A 21,393-nucleotide genomic window follows, 5' to 3' on the forward strand; every position below is an offset into this window, starting at 1 on the left:
TAAACCGTGGCAAATTATGCACCTTGGGGGGAAGGGGGGGGGGGTATAGCATTTTGGGAAGTCTGAAACAGCCTGAATATCGGCGTTTCCTTTCCAGGTGCTTGTGAATAATGTGTTGCTCCTGACTGGAGAGAAGAGAAAGATGATTTTCTCGTGGCGAATACGGGTTTGAACACACGGGTTCGACACTGCGGGGCTTTCGCCCCAGCTGGGGCCGGCGAAGGCAGCAGCCTCGCGGATGCCACGTGTGATGGAGGCTGCAACGGGCCATCCCGGGGCCCCGCCGGCCAGCCGGGAGGAATTCCCACCCGTATTAAGCTGTGTGGGGATGCAGCTGGCTCAAGGGCAGAGCAGGGCTGGCGTTTCTTGCTGCCAATGGTGCGTACAGCTGTACGGTCCTCGTGGTCGCCTCCCTGACAGTGGCAAATGCCCCGTTTGGTTCAGAAATGCAGCGTTACAGCAGCTTGGGTGGGTTGACCGGCAATTTGGGAGAGGGCGCTAGCTGCCCGCCCCCCGGAGGGGGTTAATCTAGGTCTTCACTGCTCATAGCTGGGTGGGTCGTGCTGTGGATGGCACAGGGAATGGGGCAGGGGCACGGGGAGATGGACCCGCTTGATGCAGACACCCGTTGTTCTTCCAGGACCGTTTGTTTTGCATTTGTCTGCTTCTGCTATGGCTCTTGATGCGCCTGTTGAGTAAAACAGAAGGGAGAATTCATTGAGACTTGTTTTGGAACAGCATTCGATACCGTGCTTCCTGCTGCTTGGGAGGATGCAGTAAGAGCAGGGAGCTGCTATGTGGCTTAGACACTGGGGAAGTCCCTTGGGAAAGGTGGGCGGATAGGGATGAGAGCTCCAGGCTCGGTGTTATCACCCTCAAGCTTGAGAATGAGCGGATGCAAGAGCATCCATTTCCTGTCGGGGCTGGTTTTAGCTTTGATTTGCCCCGCGCAGCTCTGATGGCATATCGCTGACCTCAGAGAGGTTCCTCCGCCCCTGCTGCCTCACCTGTGTGGCATAGTTAAAGGATGTAGGAAAGTGTCAGATTTGCTTGGTGGCAAGACTTTCGTTCCAGGGAGTAACAAAGCTTTCTGAAGAATTATAATTATTACTAATATTCTCTTAGGAATCAGTAATGTAGAGTCCTGCATTTGATGTATGAAGATATCCCCAAGTATTTGAGCTGCTGCTCTATGCTCCCTGTGCCATCTCCCAAAGTATCAGAAGACTTCACAGCTCTTCACCTGAGCTTTAACTCAACCCCATGATGGCATGTTACTTAGTTGTGTACTGGTCTCTACATCGTATCGATGAGGAGGCTTTTTTTACACAACTATTCCGCAAAGAACGGACAAGTACATTGACATAAGCTGAAGGAGCCTAAAGGTGTCCTGTGTGGATCGTGCACCGTGGTGGTACGCACCTGTGGCTTCTGGGGTACTCAGTCATCATGACTTGGATGTTTACTTGTATAATTAGAAATGTTGTCGTGATTTGTTTGTGCTTCATTTCCTAACATGTAATCCTTCTCAAAGTGACGCTAGGTTGGCTGGTTCCTTGAGTTTAAGCCAATTTGAAGCAAGATGATGCCAAAAGTTGTAGGGAGTAGAATAGAGAATGGGTCGATAGAGGGGTGCCTCGAAGAGCTGCCTCTTCCAGGGCTTTCATCTATGCTTATGCAAGCATCAGAGGGAAGATTTCCAAATGTGCTTCGTTGCAAAGCTGTGTGGAAAGGTGCAGAAAGCATCCGCACGTTGAGGGAAAAGCGTAGGAGCAGAGGAGACCCAGTCTTGTGTCTGGGTAAAGCCAAGGTCGTTGACATGCTGGTGTGGGCTCATCAGTGCCACCTTTTGGCTGGAAAGAGGCTTTTCGGAGAGTTTGTGTCAGTCAGTCATTCTGCACTTGGTGAGGGGAGAAATGAGGAGTGGGGGTCTGTGGACCAGATCCAAGTTTTGTCCGAGGCTGCAGCTGTCTGGATGTGGTGTATTGTCACTTGTCACTTGCCTCTGGAAGGTCGCATTCTGCTCGGTTTGTGGAAATTAAGCCTGATTCTGAAATAGCTCAAGGGAAAAGAGAAGGGGCATCTCCCAGGAGCATCTCCAAGGGGAGAGGCTGCCCAGGATGGGTTTATGTTCCTTGGGGAGGGAGAGTTCGGCGGTGATGCTAAACCCGGCGCGTCGGGATGCCAGCAGCCTCGGCAAAGCCTGACCTGCTGCTCCGTGGCATGCTCTCTCGCAGAACCAGGAGCATGAAGTTATGAAAGGGAATTTCAGAACAATGAAGGGAAATCCTTTGCTTCTCGTACAGCCCAGCCTGGGAAATCCACCACCGCAAGAAGCTGCAGCCTCAAACGCTGCTGCTGGCATGTGAAAGAGAGCGGGTTAGCTTTATAACCAATAAAAGATTTGAAGTTATTTGGCAAGGACTCGATTTCGATGGGAATTCAGTTTGGGGCTATCTAATGCTCACCACACTCACCCGGAAAGAAACTTTTCTGTTCTGCAGAGCACGGCACAACCGTGCCAGCTTGTCATCTGCTTCAGAAAGCTGTAGGGGTGGCAGCCAGGGACATGATACTGGATTCGATCGATGGCTTTATTTCCCCGTAGCTCAAACATGAGCGTGGGAGCGTAACGGAGCCGACGTCCCTGTAACCCTGCGGGGGACCCCGTCAGCTGAGTTGTTTCGGCCCGCTCCCCCTGACCTCCGTCTCGCGTAGGGCCTGGTAAATGGAGCAGGGTAGGGCTGCCCTTGAGAGCCAAACGCCTTCATGCGGGGGGTGGCAGTGCCCGGAGCGGGATGGTGGCCATGCTAGGACCTGGGGGTGGTGGGGGAGTCAGGAGCGGGATGGTGGCGGTGCCGGGAACTGAGCGGGGGGGGGGTTGTGATGGTGATGGTGGTGGTGGCGGTGCCGGGAGCGGGATGGTGGAGGTGCCCGGCGCTGGGGGGGTGGCTGTGCCGGGAGCGGGGCCGCCGCACTCCGCCGGCGGCCGCTGCGCTGGGCGCGGAACTTGCGCGCTGTCCGCATTTAAGCGCGGTAGCGGTAACGCTGCGGCACCAGGGTCACCTCCTGGGCGGCTGCGGGGGTGGGGGAGAAGGGGTTTCCCGCTCGCCCGCCGCGGCTGGGAGATGCCTCGGGAAAAAATAAAGTAGAAATCACAATAATTTTTTAAAATTACAATAATAATAATAATTGGTGATGATGGTGATGGTGGTGGTGGTGATGCTGCACACAGCCGGGTGAGGGAGCGGGCGGCTCGACGGCTGCGCGGGGCGGGAGGGGGCGGCCGCTCGGGGCCGGGCCGGGGAAGGGGGGGGGGGGGGGGGGGGGGCGGAGGTTTGGGGGGGCCGTGCCGAGCCTGGCCGTGCCGTGCCGAGCCGAGCCGCGGCTGGGTGATGTCAGGCTCTAGGAGGAGCCTCCGCCGCCTGCCCTTTTACTTTCGGGCGCCGGCACTTGGCTGCAGGCTGCTGCCGCTGCTGGCCGGGCCGCCCCCCCCCCCCCCCCCCCCCGCCCTCCCTTCTTCTTCCTCCTTCTCCTCCTCCTCCCCCCCTCCTCCCGACTCACTCCCCCCTTTTGCTATGGGCACCCCGCACTTTTAAGGCCGGGGCGGCCGCCCTCTGCGCCGCCCCGGGGGGGAGGGGGGGGGGGGGAGGGCACGGTGAATTAATTAAAAATCGCTATTTACGTGGTTATTCATTGCCCCGCTCCGGGTATGTGAACAACCACCCCCCCTAACAACCTCCCCCCTCCCCCCCTCCCCCGGCCCCCCCTTTCCATCCACCCCCAGCGCCATGCCGGCAGCCTGCACCCTGCTGCTGCTGCTGGGGCTGGGGCTGGTCCCGCCGGCCGGGTCGTTGCCCCTCGTTTCCCCACGGCATCTTCCTCCTCCTCCTCCTCCTCCTCCTCCGTCCCGAAGTCGTCTCGGCCGCCCTTGGTCGTCTCCCGCCGCGGGACACACCGGCAGTCCGGGTGAGTGCCCCGCTCCGCGATGGGGATGGGGATAGGGATGAGGATGAGGATGGGGATGGGGATAGGGATGAGGATGAGGATGGGGGTGAGGATGGGCTTTGGCCACGGTGTGGCAGAGAGTGCGCAGGGGTTCCATGCCGCGCGGGGACCCCCGCGCACTCTCCGCCACACCGCGACCGGTCGCTGAGCATCCCGGCATCACCCAGAGCTGCATCGGTTGCGAAGTACCCCAAATCTCTCTCCCTTTTTAACCTTGCCCCGGCCCGTCCAGGGTACAGGCGAAGCGCTGCCGTGGGTGAGGGTTTGGGGTGGGAATCGTGGGTGGGAGACTGTAAACACGTCATCGTAGCTGCGTGGACTGACTTGAAGGTGAGCGGTGGAAACTTCACAAAAGGAATTGAGGGAAGGCGCTGGTGGGTATCAGGGACACGGCCGACAGGCGTCCACACACCAAAATGTTCCCAGGCGGGACATTGGTGGCTCCCATAGGTGGTCTTCAGGGTCTGAGTCACCTACTGCTCATCTCCAGACATACCCTCACCTCACCTCAGGTGCTGACCCACATCCAGGTGTGGGGACAGATGCTATCAGTTCTCTATAAATACCCTGTCTTTCTCCATCCCCTACTGACTGTCAGATTAGTCATGTATAAAGTCACATTTTTCCTTGCGTGCGACATCTATAGTGTCGTTATCAGGAGCGATGACTAGTTTGGTCTTTACAAATGACACCGAATTTGGTTTCAGCACAGGATAAACCATATTTTTCCCAGAACAAGCAGAGCTCATTTCAAGTGTCACCTAGTAAACTGGTTCACTTACTTGGTGAAGAAGACACATAACTCTAGGGATGACTAATTCGCAATGAGTTTGGAAAGTGCTGGGTGTCTGCTGGTGGTATAAGGAAATCCTGTATGTCAAATTAGTCCTGTGTAGATGTTAAGTAGTTTTTAGGATTGATCGCCTGCTCGAGCTGGACTGTCAAATTTCATCTTTTAATTTCTGATGTGGAGAGAATGTCATGCATTGGTACTTGGGGTTAAGTTTACTTTCATGGAGCTATACAATTTCAGGAAATGTGACAAAACCACATTTTAACGTTTTAGTTTTCTTCACAAACCCAAGGCGTGCCTTTGTAAGTGTATCCACACTAGACCAAATGTATAGTTGGGGATATCGACTGGAATGTACCCTGCAGTGGATTAGAAAGCTCCTAACTACCAGTTTTTGTGTGAGAGCAGCTTGGTGACTAGGATACTGCACTGAAATGAAGGAGATTTGGGTCTGTTCCCAGCTCAGCCACTTCTTTGTGCCACTCCAAGTGTCAGTTTGCCCTCCAAACTGGGAGAGAATAACGCTGTCTTACCTGCTATCAACCTCGTGCAGATAAAATCTGCAACTTGCCAGCAAAGTGCTCGCCTATTATTTGATGAGAGCTGCGCAAATTCCTCGGTGGACAGAAAAAACCCTATTTAATTTCATCTCAGCTTTCGATCTGGCATCTTTTCCTGTGACCTTGATGACTCCTGAGAGTCAGCAGAGGAATGCGTTTCCTTTGTTAAGAGTCTGAAAAGCTCAAACTATCTGTCCGCTTGCTGGAAAAGCCATTTGTCTGGCTACCAGCATCTGGCCGCCCAGCTCAGCGGCGGAGGCTTTGCTCCGTGCTGCCCGTGCTCGGCAGCTACAGGTGCTCGTGAATCATGTCAACCCCATCCAGAAGGAACGGGGGATGCATCGCGAAGGAGTGATAAATAACCCGGCAGTAGCTCGCTCCCTAGCAAACGGCATCATGAATTACGCTGGGTCCTGACAGCCGCGATTCACTCGCTGTTAGCTACAGCTCTATGCTTGTCAGTCAGGGGAATTGTTTGGTGTTATGGGAGCGGGCTGATGGGAGCTCCTAAATCACTCTCAGGTTGAGCTGTCAGCGCTTGAGAAATCCCTCTTGTCTGTCTCGCCACCGCTCCTGCCCCTCTGAGATGTTTTTCACATTTGCAAACTCTTGCTTGAAGCAGGGGGGAAAGCATTTCTTGTGAACCCATCGCCCCGGCGCTACATGGAAATGAAGGTTACACCTCTGTTTAAAGCGAGTCTGAGGTTAGGCGGCAAAAGCCCTTTCTCAGGCAGAGCTTAGCGAGCAGATGGTGAGGCAGTGGGAGTCGACACGGGGCTTTTGAGTGCCTCACAAAGCGTGGGGCGAGGGAGTGGGCTGGGAGCCGGGCTGCCCCGCGGAGCCTCGCTGCCTTCTCCTGGCCTGCCCGCGCCTCGGACCGCATCTGCCACCCCTCCCTGCCAACCCCACCGGGGGCTTGTCTGGTGGAGACGTCAGGGCAGATGGCTTTCGCGTGTTGTTTAAAGTACAGGCTGAATCCTGTGGGAGAGGAACACAGGAAAAAAAGTAGGTGAAGTAGGAAGCGAGAAAGCTGGTGAGGGTAGAGTTAAAGCAACATCAACCCCCTCTGAGAGATTTCTGCTGGCAGCTGTTGTACGTGGGCACCGGGCGAGCCAAAGGGCAACCGTCTGCTGGGGGTTCCGTTCCAAGCCCTGTCCTCCTGCAGGTCTCCTTATTTCAGGTTTCCCATCTGTAAAATGGGAATAATTCCGGTGACACCATGGGGACAGCAGAGGTGGCATCGAGCCCCCGACAAAGTCACCGTGGCTGGGGTCTCCCCCTGTTGCTGCAATATCCCTTTTCCCTTCTGACCCTCCCCGGTGCCCTGCTGTGCCGCCCGGTACAGCGCGGGGCTGCCAGCAATGGGCTCGCCCTGAGAAGTCGATCTGCTTTTCTGCCATCTGTGTCCGGTCTTCCGTCCTTTCTCCCTCTCTCCCGTGCCAGCTGCCACCTTTCTTTGCCGCTTCCCCAGTGGGGGCCCTGGAAATAAGGTGTGAAATCACCCGAGAAGGAATCAGCTTAGCCTGTAGCAGAGATTTCGGCTGGCTGCGAGGAGAAACTTCCCAGCCCTCTGAGAGGGGCAGTCTGCATTTACTTATGTATTTTTTCAGCTTTCTATCTCTGAAACTTTCCGTTGTGTGGAAGAAGCAAATTTAGGAGTGTGGGAAGAAGAGGAGGAGGCTGCCCATTTGCACAAAAGTACGGTGTTACCCAAACCTGCCTCAAATTTCACAGTACGTATTTGGTGGCTCCTGGGGGCAGAAGCCCGGCTCTCCGTGCAGAGAGGTGCAAGATGCTGCTGTTCAGCTTTGATTGGATTTCAGGTGACCGCGGGTGGTGCAGGAAGGATGCTTCCTTCCCCTGCGGCGCGAGGACAGGGAAGGATCGTCTCCCGCACCTCCGCATTGCTACCAGAAGCGCCGCGGGCTGCGGGGTTTTCTTTTCTTGGGCATCTTTGCTGCTCCTCTCTGTGAGCTGTGAGTGGATTCGGTTGGTGTGCTGCGAACGTGAAGTCCCTGGAGTTGCATGGATTTAGCTCTGCTCCTTTGGGGTACGTAATTAAAAGCAAAAGAGCAAAGAGAAGAAAAGAAAAAAGTGTTGCAGAAAAGGAGGGAGATAAAGCGATCAGCTTCCCCACTCATTCCCCATCCCGAGCCCCTGAAGGTAACAAGGGTTGTGCACGGACCGGCTGGGCTCACACCCGTCTGTGAAAGCGCTTTGCGTGATATTTAAGTGGTAAATGAATACAGTCCGAGAGAGAATTGTGTAACCCAACTGGCAGGGAGTACGCAGTGGTGCATACAGATTTACACCTCCATACGCAGCGAGCGCGAGTGCTAAGCTGTGACCAGGGCACAGCAGGGAAGGGGACAGCTGCTGTAGCTGAAGCCTGTTGTTGGGCTCTCCAAAAAGTTTCATTTCCCAGTAGCAAACCACCAGAGCCAGCCCGCGCCTGTTCAGCGGGCCTTCGCAGCGTGCTCTGCTCCAGCAGCCATCGCCACTTCAGAGGGATAATATAATTAGCTGTAATTTTCGCTCGTGGCTGGGAAGACGAGGGAGACGGGCGGTTGCTGCCGTGTCTGCGGGGGCTGATGCCAGCCTTGCCGGTGTAGGGGTGCCTTCCTCAGGGAGTAATCATTTTCAGTATCAAACGTTGCAGATGCTGATGAGTTTAGAAGAATGTGGGGTTTCTGGCACAACTTGCTCCCTTCACCTGCTCTTAGAGATGCTAATTTTGGGGCTGGCAGTCAGAAACCCTCCGGGATTGAGCTCCCAAGCTGTTCTGCGTGCTGCCTCCATCCTCCCCGTCCCGATCATGTACAGGGGGCATGTCACAGCAGCTGAGTGCCACGCGGAGGCTAATGGCTCCATCACCATCACATGTCTAGGAGGTGGCAGAGGATTATGCTCATTTAGTGAAGGGGTACTGGGCTAGAAAGGCAGTTGGTCTTGGTGTGGTTGTAGTGGAAAACTCGAATGGATGCTGCCACGGTTGGGATTGTGCCTGTGCATCCGAAATGGAGAGCTGCGTCTTCGAACCCTCAGCGTTTCAGGCCATGCCGCAAAAGGGATTCCAGGAGGTGTCGGGGCAATAGGAGCAAGGGATTGCTCTGTCCCCTGAACTACCAAACCAGGCACGGAGCCGTTCCTGGGGTGAAAGCGGAGACCGAAGCCCAGCCGGGGGTAGGTGCGCTGCTGCCGGCGAGCCCGGGCACCGGGGCCACGTGTGACTGCTGCGGGAGCTGCTGCTGGTCCTGCGGCTGGTCCTGTGCTGCTCTTACGGCTGTACGGAAGTGGACTGAGGCTTTAGTAGCATCTGTCTGGTCATGATGGTTTTATTTATGAAGCATTCATCCAAGATAATAATAATAATAATAATAATAATAATAATAATAATCAGAATAAAGAACTATTTCAATTAACAAGTTAATCAAGCCAGTAAAACCTATCAGGGTAGCAAGTGTTTCAGTGCTGTGGTGTAAAGACTAAGGCACTACCGAAGTCTCCGGCTGCTGGAAGGACCCATTGGCTGGCGCGGTGGCTTCCTCATCGATGGTAGCTACCTACCATTTCCAAACTAAGGATAGGTAGGGAGCAGTAGGGCTCAGCTATGGCTGAGGCTGCTGCCTTTTTGAGGCAGGAAAATGCCTTTCTGCCTGTGCCCGTGCTGCTGCAGAAGGAGGGCACGGCGTGCTGTGCGTGGTCCGGCTGCCCCTGCCATGTGTGGGGTGCTCAGGGCAGGGCTGCAACCTCCTAAATACCCCAAGGAAATGATCCGGAGCTGGATGGATCATAGAGAGCCAGTGTAGGCCCTCTGGATTCTGGCTGTGCTTCCCCACGTCGTTTCAAAAGAGTTTCTGGGGCATGGGGGGTGAGGAGGTTCTGGGTGAGCCCGGGTGTCTCTGCGCAGAGGAATGGCATCGCTTGGGCTTGGGCTGATCCACTCGGACGCGCACAGAGCTCCTCTGGAAAGAGGCATGGCCAGTTCCTGGCACTTGTTGTGGTGTCTTTTTGCTGTTGCAACGGTGCAAAGAAGCTTTTGGGGCAGTTGGACCAGCCAGAGGGTCAGAAGGTGCTCCAGGCGAATTAAAGGTTGTCTGTTCGTAATGTTCACCTGATATGTCCAGTACAAAATCCATGGTCTGTGCCTCGTGAGCAAGCTCATCATGAGGCCTTAATAACCCAACCACAGGCCCTGTTATTTACATTCGATTGAAGATGTAGGTCATATGATATGGATTTTCTCTTTCCTAATCGGCTGAGCATAAAAGGCAGAATCCAATTTTCAGTGGCAGTAGACTCGATTACAAATTCAAATTTTATTTCTCTGAGCAGTTTTGTGACATTTGCATTGTAATTTGCTGTTTCCATAAATATTAGAGCTTCATTTGCTGGGATATTCAACCAGAGCAGATGCAAGAGGGCTACAAGCACAGGCTCCGTGAAAGAATGAGGTCTGTGGATGCCTATCAGGAGAAAATGGTTTTGTCACATCTGGCCGCCCTTCCCTCTCACCCTTTTCTGCATACACACAGCTGATGTGTGTACACCCATTGCTCTATATTTTTAATGCCCAGGTGTTGTAGCATAACGTGCCGCTGCTGCAGCAAGGGCCACGGTTCACTTAACGGCTCTTTGATTATGCGGAGAGTCCGTATTCATCCTTTCAGGCTGAAATCATTCGCGGCCGAGGACAAGGAGAGAACTTTCCCACCCAAAAGGGAAATGATGTTGCATTACTGAGCGACCAGCCCAAGTAATAATATAATCTTAGAAAAATGCAGTTCCCTCGAGTAAAGGAAGCTCTGTAAACTTCAGCTTCTCCAAGCTGTTAGCCTAGCTGTTGCCTGTGTTATAGTAACGCTGCTGTCAGACCCAGTCTACTGAAGTGCTCCGGAGAGCACTGGGGAAAAAGGGAGTAAGGTCCAGTTCCTGCTTAAAATGAGGACCTCTTGTAGGATCTGAATACTGTGAGGTTTATAACGCAGATTTTAGGATCTTGGGTCACATCCCTTCTTTGCTCTTAATTTGTTTTTGAACTCAGCTGGGTGCTGGACACGGTGACAGTCGCCCCCGGTCCTGAAGAGCTTGGAGAAAGGGCAGGCAGAGCCAGGGTGAGCAGAGGGATCAGCTGGAGGAAGGTAAAACAACTACAAGGTTTCCACTAACTGGCGTGCAGGGGTCAAAAGTCTGGTTGTGTAAAACTGGGGGAGAAAGCAGCTCGTTTTTAGAGCTCTCGGTGCCCAGGCAAGGGAGAAAGAAACATGTGATAAAAATACTCTGTGAACCGTACCTGTGGTTTGCTCTCTTCTGCTCACTGCCGGATGGGTGACATTAGCCTGTGCTGTGGTTTATTTTGGGTTCTGTGGGTGCCGAGTGTGTATGGGTCCCACGGCCAGGGCATGAACTGAACCACAGCAACCCTCCTTGGTGTGGGTGCAGCAGCTCCCCAAGCCAGAGACTCGCTGGAGTCTTCTCGAGCAAAGTCTGCATCTTCGTGAAACCTGTAGGAACTTGCTGTCCTGAAGGTCTCTGCCTTCCAGGCTAGTTTGTTTCAGTGTACTGTGGGAGATGGGTAGGAGGACAAGACTAAGCAGTCTCAGGAGCTTTAGAAACCAGTATAAAATATATGAGATTAAAAAATATCTTTTCAAAAGTGCCTGAAATGCAAAACCCAATCTATTTCCTATAAGCAGGGCGCTTACAGGAAATATCCTACAAGCCATTGCTGCTCCCGTGCTGCTGCCCCAGTCGCCCCCGTGGCTTTGGATGAAGGTATTCCCCATTGCCTGTCCTCTGCACAGGCAGGGCTGTTGAGGAGGGTTATATCTGCTTCTGCATCTGATGTCCCCTTGACTTTGAATCATTTGATAAATAGTTTTGCAGTTGGTTATTTAAGCATCTCCTGAGCTGCAGTCAGCATCTCAGCTGTGGGTGAGGGAGTGCTGCTGCCAAAAGTCAGGATCTGTGTTGAGAGCCTCCTAAGATTTGGCTGGCTTTCCTTAAAACCCCAACTCCTGGAGTTGTCGTTACAGGAGAATCGCTCAACGAGGGAGAAAAAGAGCTTCTGGCTGTTGAGGTGGTAGATAAAAAAAACCAAACCCTGAAAACGTGAGCTGCAAATCTGGGAGACACACAAGAAGTCCAGGTTGGCTGTATTTAAAAACACTACTAGTTCAAAGCTGATCTCCAGAGGCTTTTGAGTCCAGACGGAGTGGCCGTTTCAGACACTCCTGCTTGGTAGCGCTCTGCCCGTGTGTCTGCAGGAGAAGCGCAACCCTCTTAAGCGTCTTGCTCTGCTAGGAAAAGAGAGGGCGCACAAAGAAGTGGTGGGCAACGCAGCAGGAAAATTGGGTGCAAACCCAGTTGTTTCCAGCCCAGCTGTCTGCATACCTCGTGCAAGCGTCTTGACCTTGACGGATTGACCCTCCGCTGGGAGAGGCAAGCTCCATCTGCCTTTTCACGCTTCGCAAGGACGTGAAGCTAGGAGGACTTTTAAAACTGCCTTCTCAGCGTCCCGATTCTGGTCTGGCCAGTTTAGGCTGTTTGAGGTTGACTTTGTCACTCGCGATGCAACCAGATGCTGCAGGTCCTTCCCGTGGCCCTTCTGCGTGAGCAGCCCGTCGTGGGCTCCCGAGTCAGCGCTTGCAAAAAAGTTCTCTGGAAACGCTGTGACCTTTGCAGTTCTTTCACTGAGGCGAAGATGGAGATGTCTGAGGGACCTTTTGCACAGTGGTTAGATGGCAGCGAGGATCTTGCAGCTGAAGTTTGGGAGAAAATATCCTTTTCTTTTTAACCCTGAGCTAATTTAGCTTTGGGATGAAATTGGCTGGGAAAGGACTGAAGAGGGATCTTAAATGGTCTGATAGATGAAGGGTTAACTGGGCAGGGTTAATGGTTTTCCCAGGGGTGCAGCCCAGGCTGCATCTCCCAGAGGACATTGTGTTGCACACACGCATTCAGGGCGTTTTTCTCCGCATTTTTCAGCATGGTGTTTAAAGAGGTTTTAAAGGCCGTTACAGGAATCAGTCTGACCTCTTGCCTCTTTAACAAGGCAGACATCGTTGTCATTTCTGCTACCAGAACCACCCTCAGATTCCCTCAGGGATCTCCCGACCACGGAAGAAACTCTGTGCAGGAGTTTTGGACTGACGGACAGGCTCCTTCGGGTTGCCAGTAGCGAAGGAGGGCTCTTTTTTTTTTTTCCCGAAGAGCATGCTAAAAGGCACTTCTGCATCTGGAGTGACAAGAGGAATTTGGATCTATAGAGCACAGTTATCCACGTCACCGCTTGTTAGGATGCTGGCGTTAACACCCTTCCTCTGGTGGAAAATCTCTTAAGCCCCGAGGACCAGCGTGAAATGTCATGCTCTGTTGAACTTCACTGAAGCGGGGATGAATCACGCTAAATTGAAGATTTGGCTTCAATATATCATTGGAAAGATACCTTCTGTGATAGCCTAGCAGCAGGGTACTGCAGCCCACCCAGGGTGGCAGGACCTGTCTTGGGGGGAAGGAGTATGGGTAAGTTGAGGGGTGGAGGTTGGAGTTTGGATATTTGAGGGGGTTTTGGTTTGGTTTTTGGTTTTTGACCACTCTATAAAAGCAAAAGGCAGGCCTGGAGGGGATCTTGAGCTAGCTCCCAAGGGATCTCAAGACATCTCCCCTTGCAGGATGACCCCAGAAGATGTTTATCTAACGCATTTTTAAAAATTTACTCCAGAGAAAGGTTTCACAGCTTCTCTGAATACCTGTCCTGCTACATCCGTGCCGTTATAGGTAAGAAAACACTTTCTTATCAGAGAAACTGTAGCAGCTGGTAGTTAAACCTTCTGCAAAGAAAGATAGATATCCTATACAAGTGGTGACTGCGTAACTTCTAAGATCTCATGAACTGACAAGTTAAGGTAATTTAGCAATCTGGGGAGGTAACTCAAGAGGTAACCCAGTGCATTGAACTGATTTCTACCCCTGTGATGGGAATGAATTTCCAGGAGTGGAAACATCAGCAAGCCAACTGCGCCTGATTTGCTTTCCTTGTCAATTGGAATCAAGGACGCTGATTGTGGAGCATAATACTGCCCTTGTAACTCAGGCTTTGTCTTTGTGCTGGGGCTGGGCATAATTGTATCTGTGTCTGGAGGGACAAGGAGAAGGGTTTCGGTAGCTGGTGCTCACAAAGGCATCTTTAGAAAGCTCCTTACCCCTGGTACAAGCTTGGAAGAGCTCAAATGAAAACACCCCTGAGTAGCTTTAGGCATTTGAACAGTCGTCATTGTTTGATTCAGATTCAGTTACCGGACTAACATCTAAATGTTAATTCTTTTTAAGGCATTATCAGCTCTTTCAGAAAATACAGAATGGGGCTGCAGTATTAGACTGGCGGCCAACCTTGCAGATAAAAGCCCTTTGAAAGGATGTTTATTAGGAGAGAAACTTGATCAGAGAGTGCAGAATAATCGTGAAGATGGTCTTTTCTGAGGGACGTGGAGCAAATATGGTGCAGGAAGAAAGCCAAATGAGGACCCAGGAGGCTCCTAACCTGGGGAATGGGAGTACCAGCAATTTCGTGGCCCCTGAGGATGGTCCATGCTGTGCAGACAGAGATCCTCCTAAGCCTGTCCTGCAGGTTGCTGGTACGCCTGGAGATCGTACCGTGCTGGGTAAGCCGCGTCACATGCTGAGTTAAGACCGAAGTTGACGGTCACTTGATGGCAAGAGTGTGCCCAGGCAGTGGGGGTGCGGTGGCTCTCTGCTGGGTAATATGGGTCAGCGTGTGGGCAGATGGGGTTCGGGCCTCTTGATCCTCTGCGCTGCCGCTGCTCAGCACACGGTGCCTGTGTGCACCAAGGTAGGCTGTGACCCGACCCTGACTCCTGTGAGTCCTCAGTGACAGCTCAGAGGGTGACAGACCCATCCTGCCCTTCTCCATCACCCGTTTGCACTGCTGGCGGCAGGGCTGGGCCGCGGGGCTGCCCGCTGCAGAGCAGAGACCCGCATGCAGCCAAACGAAGGCGTCTTGTTTTTAACCTCCCCAAAACATGTGCGGAAAGGCACTGGAAATGGTAAATCCCTTCCCCTCCGGTTCGCAGAAAGGAAACGTGTGACTGCAGAGGCAGAGAGGTGGGGGACAGTGGGAGAGACACACGCTCCAGCCACCCCGGGGCACGCTGCTCCTCCACGGTGGCAGTGGTGACCGGCCGACGGGTGCCAGCGGGGAAGGACCTGGCTCATCCCCTGGAAGAAGGAGGTCCGGCGCCATCCTGAGCCCTGCCACCGCCGCTTCCGGTGGCAGATCGGTGCGGTGTCATCTAGGAAATGCGATTTAGATCATCATCCTTTCGCAGCAGATGGGGGAAGGGAAGTGGGGGCCCTTATCTCTTATGGGGATTAATTTCTCTTTAAGCTGCTTTATTTTTTTGCCTGTTTGCTTTTTTCTCCATCCCCTTCCAAGTCTCACCGTCCCTTGCTGGAAGAGCAGGAGCCAGGAGAGCATCTGCGGTTTCCACTGCCACAAGACCCCTCCCTGCAACTCACCTTCAGCTGGGAGGCGAGAGCTGGGCATAAGGCTTGGGCTGCCATCAGTTTTCCCCTGGGATGGGGTTTGATTTTGCTCATCTACATGGAGGGAAGAATCCAGTGAGCCTTCTATCTGTGTATCGCCAAAATGCATCCACCCCTTGGTGGCTTTGTGATCCTCCTGCATCCAAGAGGGCCCTTCATCCTTCTTGTCCCCACCACGTCCTTGAGAAGTTGATCAGTTCTCAGGTTGGTCATCATCCCTGGTGTGGCCACTGGCCAGCAAAGCTCTTTGGCTCATGCTTAGCGTTAAGCACAAAGAATATTTCCCTGGGGAGCTCTTCTTAAGTGCATTGCTGGAGTGAGGCTCTGGTCAGGACACCTGGACCAAAGCCCACCCTGCAGCGGTGGGCAGCATCACTCAGTTCCTGGAAGCCCATGGCAGCCCCTAGCTGCTCCTGACATGGCCTTTTGGCGTGGCAGCACCCCTTTTCCTACTCCCTCCTCCATCTTGCTGGTATTTATTGTCCCCTCCTGGTTGTGGGAAGCAGCTCTTGGGCTCAGACCACTTCAGAGCAGGAACCTGTGGTTTTGTTTCCAGAGCCTGAAATGAAAGTACCACCTTGTTTTCCCCTGGCTCTGCAGGACCTCGGCTCCTGGGGCAGATGGCTCCTGCCCCATGTACTCTTCACACGGCCGGGCATTGCTTTTTGATGTGAGTTGAGATTTTGTGCAGAAAAGTCTGTTCTCGTGGTTTTAAACACAATCCCAAATAATCACAAATACCAAGAGTTTGGGTTTTTTTCCCTGCAAGATCCGTTTAAGTCGCCTACAAGTCACTGAGCTTATATCGGGAGTAAATAAGCTGCACGGAATGACTTTGGTTATACATGAGGTCAGACAGAATGAGCTAATGCTCCCTTCTGACCTTGAAATTAAACTTTTCAGAAAGTGAAATTTCATCCTGCAGCTTCTAAGCTGCGAGCACCTTTCCTTACGGGGGAGCCTGCGCCGCGGCGCTGCGCAGCGCTCTGCACCTCGTGTGGCTGCTCACCCCCTTATTGCCGAAATAGATCCCTGCTTGGAGGCAGCTTTCTTATATTACCTGGTTTAAATGAACACAGGCAGCTGCTGGGGGTGTGTGATGGTGTGAGAAAGTCATATGATTGATTGCGATGCCTCGGTTAACATGCAAAGGGTAATTAACCTCTCCATAGCAGCAGCGGGCTAGCTTCCCTGGACATATTGCCCTGTGTATTACCCGTTGCAAATGTTGCAGACAAATTCCAGGTTTCTGGAATTATTCATTTGGAGCTCTGGAGAAAAGTCCATGTTAGAAATTAAGTTGTGTGCGTACAAAAGCCAGCAGCGGCATCGTCCTGCTCTCTCCAACCCTGTTTCTTTCCACTTAACCAGCACTGTACACACTGCCATGCCTTTTTTTTCCCCCCTCCCCAACCCCCCCCCCTTTTCTTTTTTGCAGCCAGGATGTTTTTTCTTGCCTTTTTATTGTTCCAGTGACCTAGCAACTCCACTTTTTGGTGGAGCCCTGCCAGGAGACTTCCTCCCCGAGCCGTCTGACAGTCTCCAGCAGCACTGCCCTCGGATGGGAGCACAAGTTAAAATGACACCGGGCTGCGTCCCGGCACGGCTTTTGCTCTGCTCTCGCGAGTGCCGGTGAGGGTACCACTGCCTTCCCGCCGTGCCAAGCATCCAGGGGATGTTAAAAACCCTGGAAAGAGGAAGGAGAAGGGCTGCGTGGGTGATATTTTCTGTAACGTTCCTGCAGGACGTTAAAAGAAAAACTCAGAGGGTTTTGGAAGTGAATTAGGTGGTGCTGGGATTTAGCATTTGGGATCCGTGGTGCAGGCAGGGTGGCCGGAGACATTTTGGCACTGCAGGGCGGTGGGAGAGGGGACGGAGAGGAGGTGCGAGTGCTCAGCGAGCCGTGCCATTTGGGACATTTCTTTTGGCTTACTTTTATTAACGTTTACTGAAACCGGTGAGAAATAAATCCCTTTGGTAAGTGCTCCTGGACCTCTCTGCTGGCACCAGGGCAGAGGTGCCTTCGCACCCCCTGGGGCTGCAGGGGCTTCTCCTGCGTTAGCACCGGGAGGCAATGCTGGATGGGACGCTTCAGAGGTAGAAAATAAATGAGCCCGCGAGTAAGTGAACACAGCTATTTTGGGCTTTCTGCTCAGGAAAGGCAGCAGGGACACGGGTCCCCGGGCACCTCTGGGGCTGGAGGCTTAGCCCCCTCTTCACTGGCTGGCTGGATTGGGATTTTACTGGAGCCTTGGCATGGTTATGGGTTTTTTGGGGAGTATGGGTAGTCATGAGACCTCTCATCTCTGTTGGAAGTGGACTTGTATTTGAAAGTGTTTTCCAAAGACTTGACAAGAAAATTGGACTTTTTTTTTTTTTTTAATTCAGTTGCCAAAAGCTATTTAAAAACAAAAACTCATGAAAAGAGGTTTAAGGCGCTGCTCTGAGCCCTGGGCCGGTGGTTTTCAGGCAGCATGGGTCCATGTGGTCCCAGGGATCTGTGGGTTGAACCCAAACTGTCCAAGAAAGATGAGTAAGAAGCTCAGGGTTTCAGGTGATCCAGGAGCCTGCACCTCCCCAGGGAAATGTTTAGGACACCAAAATTAAGAGGGTGGAAACCACTGGATAAGCAGGACAATATCCTGTCCCTGCATTGTGCAGACTTTATCCCCGGTTGCAGGCGGGCTGTATGCATGCGTCTCACGCTTTTGGAAACGGCTACAGGTTTCTGTGTACTCTTTGTTGTGGAGTACCTGTTTCTCTGCTTTAGGGTACTGCTCTTAAGAGCAATAATTGGATCCTTTTTTTTCTTATGGCATCCCCAAGCATCAGGCTCTGGGATCATTAAAAAAAGGGTAGGAAGTAAAAATGGCCTTTAGCATCCTCCGTGGTTTTGTAGGTCCTGGGAGGGGGAGGTGGTGTGGAAGTGCAGTGTGTTTTTGTCTCATAAAGCAACACTGCAAGCAAAGTGCCATGGCCTGGGCACCCATCACACGTAGCAGCCTGGTAGGCGTTAACCACCTGGACCTTGGCACTCAGAGCTTGCAGGGGCTGCTGCTGGCATCACCTTTCTCAAGCTGACCTGTTAAAGCTCCAGTCACCTTTGGTGGCTGGATAAATCCTTTGTATTTTTAATCCTCACCCCACCTGAGTACTGCATCCAGCTCTGGAGTCCCCAACATAAGAAGGACATGGACCTGCTGGAGCGTGTCCAGAGGAGGGCCACGAGGATGATGCGAGGGCTGGAGCACCTCTCCTATGAGGAGAGGCTGAGAGAGTTGGGGCTGTTCAGCCTGGAGAATAGAAGGTTCCGGGGAGATCTTATTGCGCCCTTCCAGTCCCTAAAGGGGGCCTACAGGAGAGCTGGGGAAGGACTTTTTACTAGGGCATGTAGCGATAGGATGAGGGGGAATGGCTTTAAACTGGAAGAGGGCAGGTTCAGATTGAACATTAGGAAGAAGTTTTTCACTCTGAGGGTGGTGAGGCACTGGCACAGGTTGCCCAGAGAGGTTGTTGAGGCCCCATCCTTGGAGGTGTTCAAGGCCAGGCTGGACGTGGCCTTGGGCAACCTGGTCTGGTGGGAGGTGTCCCTGCCTATGGCCAGGGGGTTGGAACTCGATGATCTTCAAGGTCCTTTCCAACCTAAACCATTCTATGATTCTAGTTAAAAATGATTTAAAGTTCTGCGAATTGCCATCCTGCTCTGCCTGGGACCCGGTAGGGAGAGGATGAGGAGCACGAGGACCAGAGCAAGACACTGCCTGGGGATGCGTCTGTAGGGTGCCCCATCCAAACTGAGCCCCGCAGCAGGGTGCGAGGTGCTGGTAGGGCTCCTGCACCTCTTCACTTCCCCATCCACCCTCTCTTGCCACCTTTCTTTATCCAGCCTGAATAATTCCTTTCATTAATATCGAAAGAATTAACAAAAAAGGGTTGACCGCATGTGGTTAAAAACCTCTCACATTCTTCCCGTGTTTAGTGCACACGAGGGACCTTCCCCAAGCAATATTATCAGCGTGTTTACGCTCCACTGACTCGTCTCGAGCACGAAAATTTTTTTTAAGCTCCATTTCAGCCTCCCCCCCCCCCCCCGCCTCAAACTGCTTCTTTCAGGGCAAGAACAAGGAAGGAAATTGAAAATCCCAGAGAGCCCTGGACGGTCCAGATTTAGGGCTGTAGCTTTTGTTCGCACAAACTCGCTTGGCTCCTAACCGGCCTCCACCCATGATCCTGACATCCGCAGCAGCCGTTCAAAACACAGCCCAGAGCCCGGCCCCGACGGGGACCGGCAGCCACCCGTGCCACCCGCTGCGGGGCCGGCAGCCCCGGCTTTGCTCCCTGCTTCTCCTCCCTCGCAGCCTGCCTTTCTTCCTAACCTTTCCCTACAGCCGGTGAGGAGTTTTCTAAGTTGAGATGAGTTTTTTTTTCCCTCCGTGAGCCTTGGATGATGTTAGGATTATGCAATGTTAACAGATGTGGGCTTTATAATTATAGCTGCCTGTCCTCGGGAGGAGCCTGCTTTGGCTTCACGCGTGCTCAGCTCAGCATGGGATGCTCCCGGGGTGGCCGTAGCCCTGGCAAAACAGCCGCTGCATGGGCGGCCGTACCAGGAACGGTCCCTGGGGAATCGCCACCCTCCCAAGGAGGGACTGCTTTGGGGCGAAGGGCTGCTCTGGGCAGCCAAGCATCCGCTCTTGGCTTTCCTTGTGTGCAAGCACAGATGAAATTGCATTCCCTGGTCAAGGGAGTATTTTGCTGCCCTTTGAGGAGCAAAATCCCTACTGCAGAAAAGCAGCAGGGCCGGGATAGCTGGTGGTGCGCCTCGGCTGGCTGTGATGCTCCTGCCAAATGCTGTCTGCGGGGATCCCGCTCCCCTGATGTTAGCAGGATACATCCCTCCTCACTCCCTGCCCTAAAATGTCTGTGAAAGATCGCAACCACTGCTGAAAATTTGCAGTATTGTGCTTTTTGGTGTTGTGCTGTCCCATGGTTGAGCCTTGAGCATCACCATGATGTTGCTGCAGCAGCAGCCGCGTCTTGGCCAGGGCGATGCCTGTGCTGCACCTGGAAATGGAGACAGAAAATCGCTGGTCCAAAAGGGCTTTTTCAGGAGTCTCACAAGGTAGACATCCAGCCAGGCGGCCAGGGGCAAACCCAAAGCCTCGAGAAATCAGCTGGAACTTGATCTGTTTGTCCTGGCCGCGTTATAACTCAGCTCCCAGCAAGCCACGGACTTGTTATGCTTGTGAAGAAAAAGTAACTCTGAGCTTCGACCTGTCTGGTGAGCATCACTGCTACTTTTAACTGGGAAGGAAAACACCGGTGCGGTGGGTGGCAGGAGGGTTTTGTGCTGGAAGTCAAATATTTCTCTTGACATTTAAGGTCATGTGGAGTTAAACCGTGGAAAGCAGTTGGCAGCTTAGGATGTGACGAAATTGTTAGTGACACATTGGTACCTGAGCTAAAGGGCAGCTCTGCTTTAAGCCTTTAGTGCATCAGGGGAGGCCAGATGGTCCCACGTGTATTTTTTTTTTTTGGAAGAAGTTTGCATCTGGTCCACCCGCTTCAGCAGAGGATCATCTTTGAAGGCTAATTTCTGCAGGCAAGTCAAAGAGGAGATTGCGGTTGTCTTCCTCTTCTGGCAGGCTTGATGGCTCAGTGATGAGCTGAGAATTCATGTCTATTTTGTTGAACAGCCCGATTTTGGGGGATTTCCTTACTACATGCCACGGGTCAGATTTTCCAGCACGGCTCATGCTTTGTGCCCACCGAACTGGGGGGCTGAGCCTGTGCTGGCAGGAGGTTTTCCTCCCTGCACCAGGGCCTGGCATACTTTGCAGGGCAGAGTTAAAAATGCCAGAGGACTCTAAAAAGCCTGTGTAAATAATACCTTCTTATTCAGCCCATCCACTCCCTGGCTGCACTCAAAGCCAAGTTCACTGGTGCCCATGATAAGGTGAAGGGTTTTGCTTCGCTTTATTCCCAGCAGCTCTGCAGAGCCAAAATAGGACAGAGAAAACTCTGAGGTAGATTTTCAGGGCAAACAATCACCAGACGAGCAACCAGCAGCATTTTACTTTTGAACCGGTTGCGTTCAATCAAGGGCTGTAGCTGAAGGTACTGCTTGCTGGCTTTTCCAGGGATATTTTTAAGAAGTGGCAATTAAATGCCTGCTGCAGTGCCCTGCTATATATTTTAGCGTGCCTGGCCGGAGTCCTTGTTGACAAATGACTTGGCAACCTGAGAAAGCCAATTTCCCTGTGTCTATACTCGTCCCCTAAGGGTTTCTTTAAGCATCTGCTGCTTTGCCTTTCTTCTGTGCGGCACAGCCGGCTGCTGGGGCATGGTAAGCATGGGTTGCACAGCTGAAAGCTTTTAGCGAGAGGGAAACGGAGCGACATTCAGTGCGCCGCCCTCCAGCACACCCAAATTTTTCAGCATCGAGGCTGCTATAAATGGACTTGCGGG

At 52.8% G+C, this 21,393-nt stretch overlaps 1 protein-coding gene across 1 annotated transcript in view; it reads left to right on the forward strand.

Annotated features, from left to right (window-relative positions):
• Window positions 1-3,772: 3,772 nt before the first annotated feature.
• HEG1 (heart development protein with EGF like domains 1) overlaps window positions 3,773-21,393 on the forward strand; it is a 57,164-nt gene continuing 39,543 nt past the window's right edge. Inside the window, exon 1 of the mRNA XM_082483227.1 lies at window positions 3,773-3,969. Within this exon, the coding sequence (XP_082339353.1) occupies window positions 3,792-3,969 (178 nt within the window). The 5' untranslated portion in view covers window positions 3,773-3,791. The remainder of the gene's footprint in view (window positions 3,970-21,393) is intronic.

The sequence above is a fragment of the Vanellus vanellus genome, assembly GCF_965231255.1.
Source record: "Vanellus vanellus genome assembly, chromosome: 5".
In the NCBI taxonomy this organism is placed as follows: Eukaryota; Metazoa; Chordata; class Aves; order Charadriiformes; family Charadriidae; genus Vanellus; species Vanellus vanellus.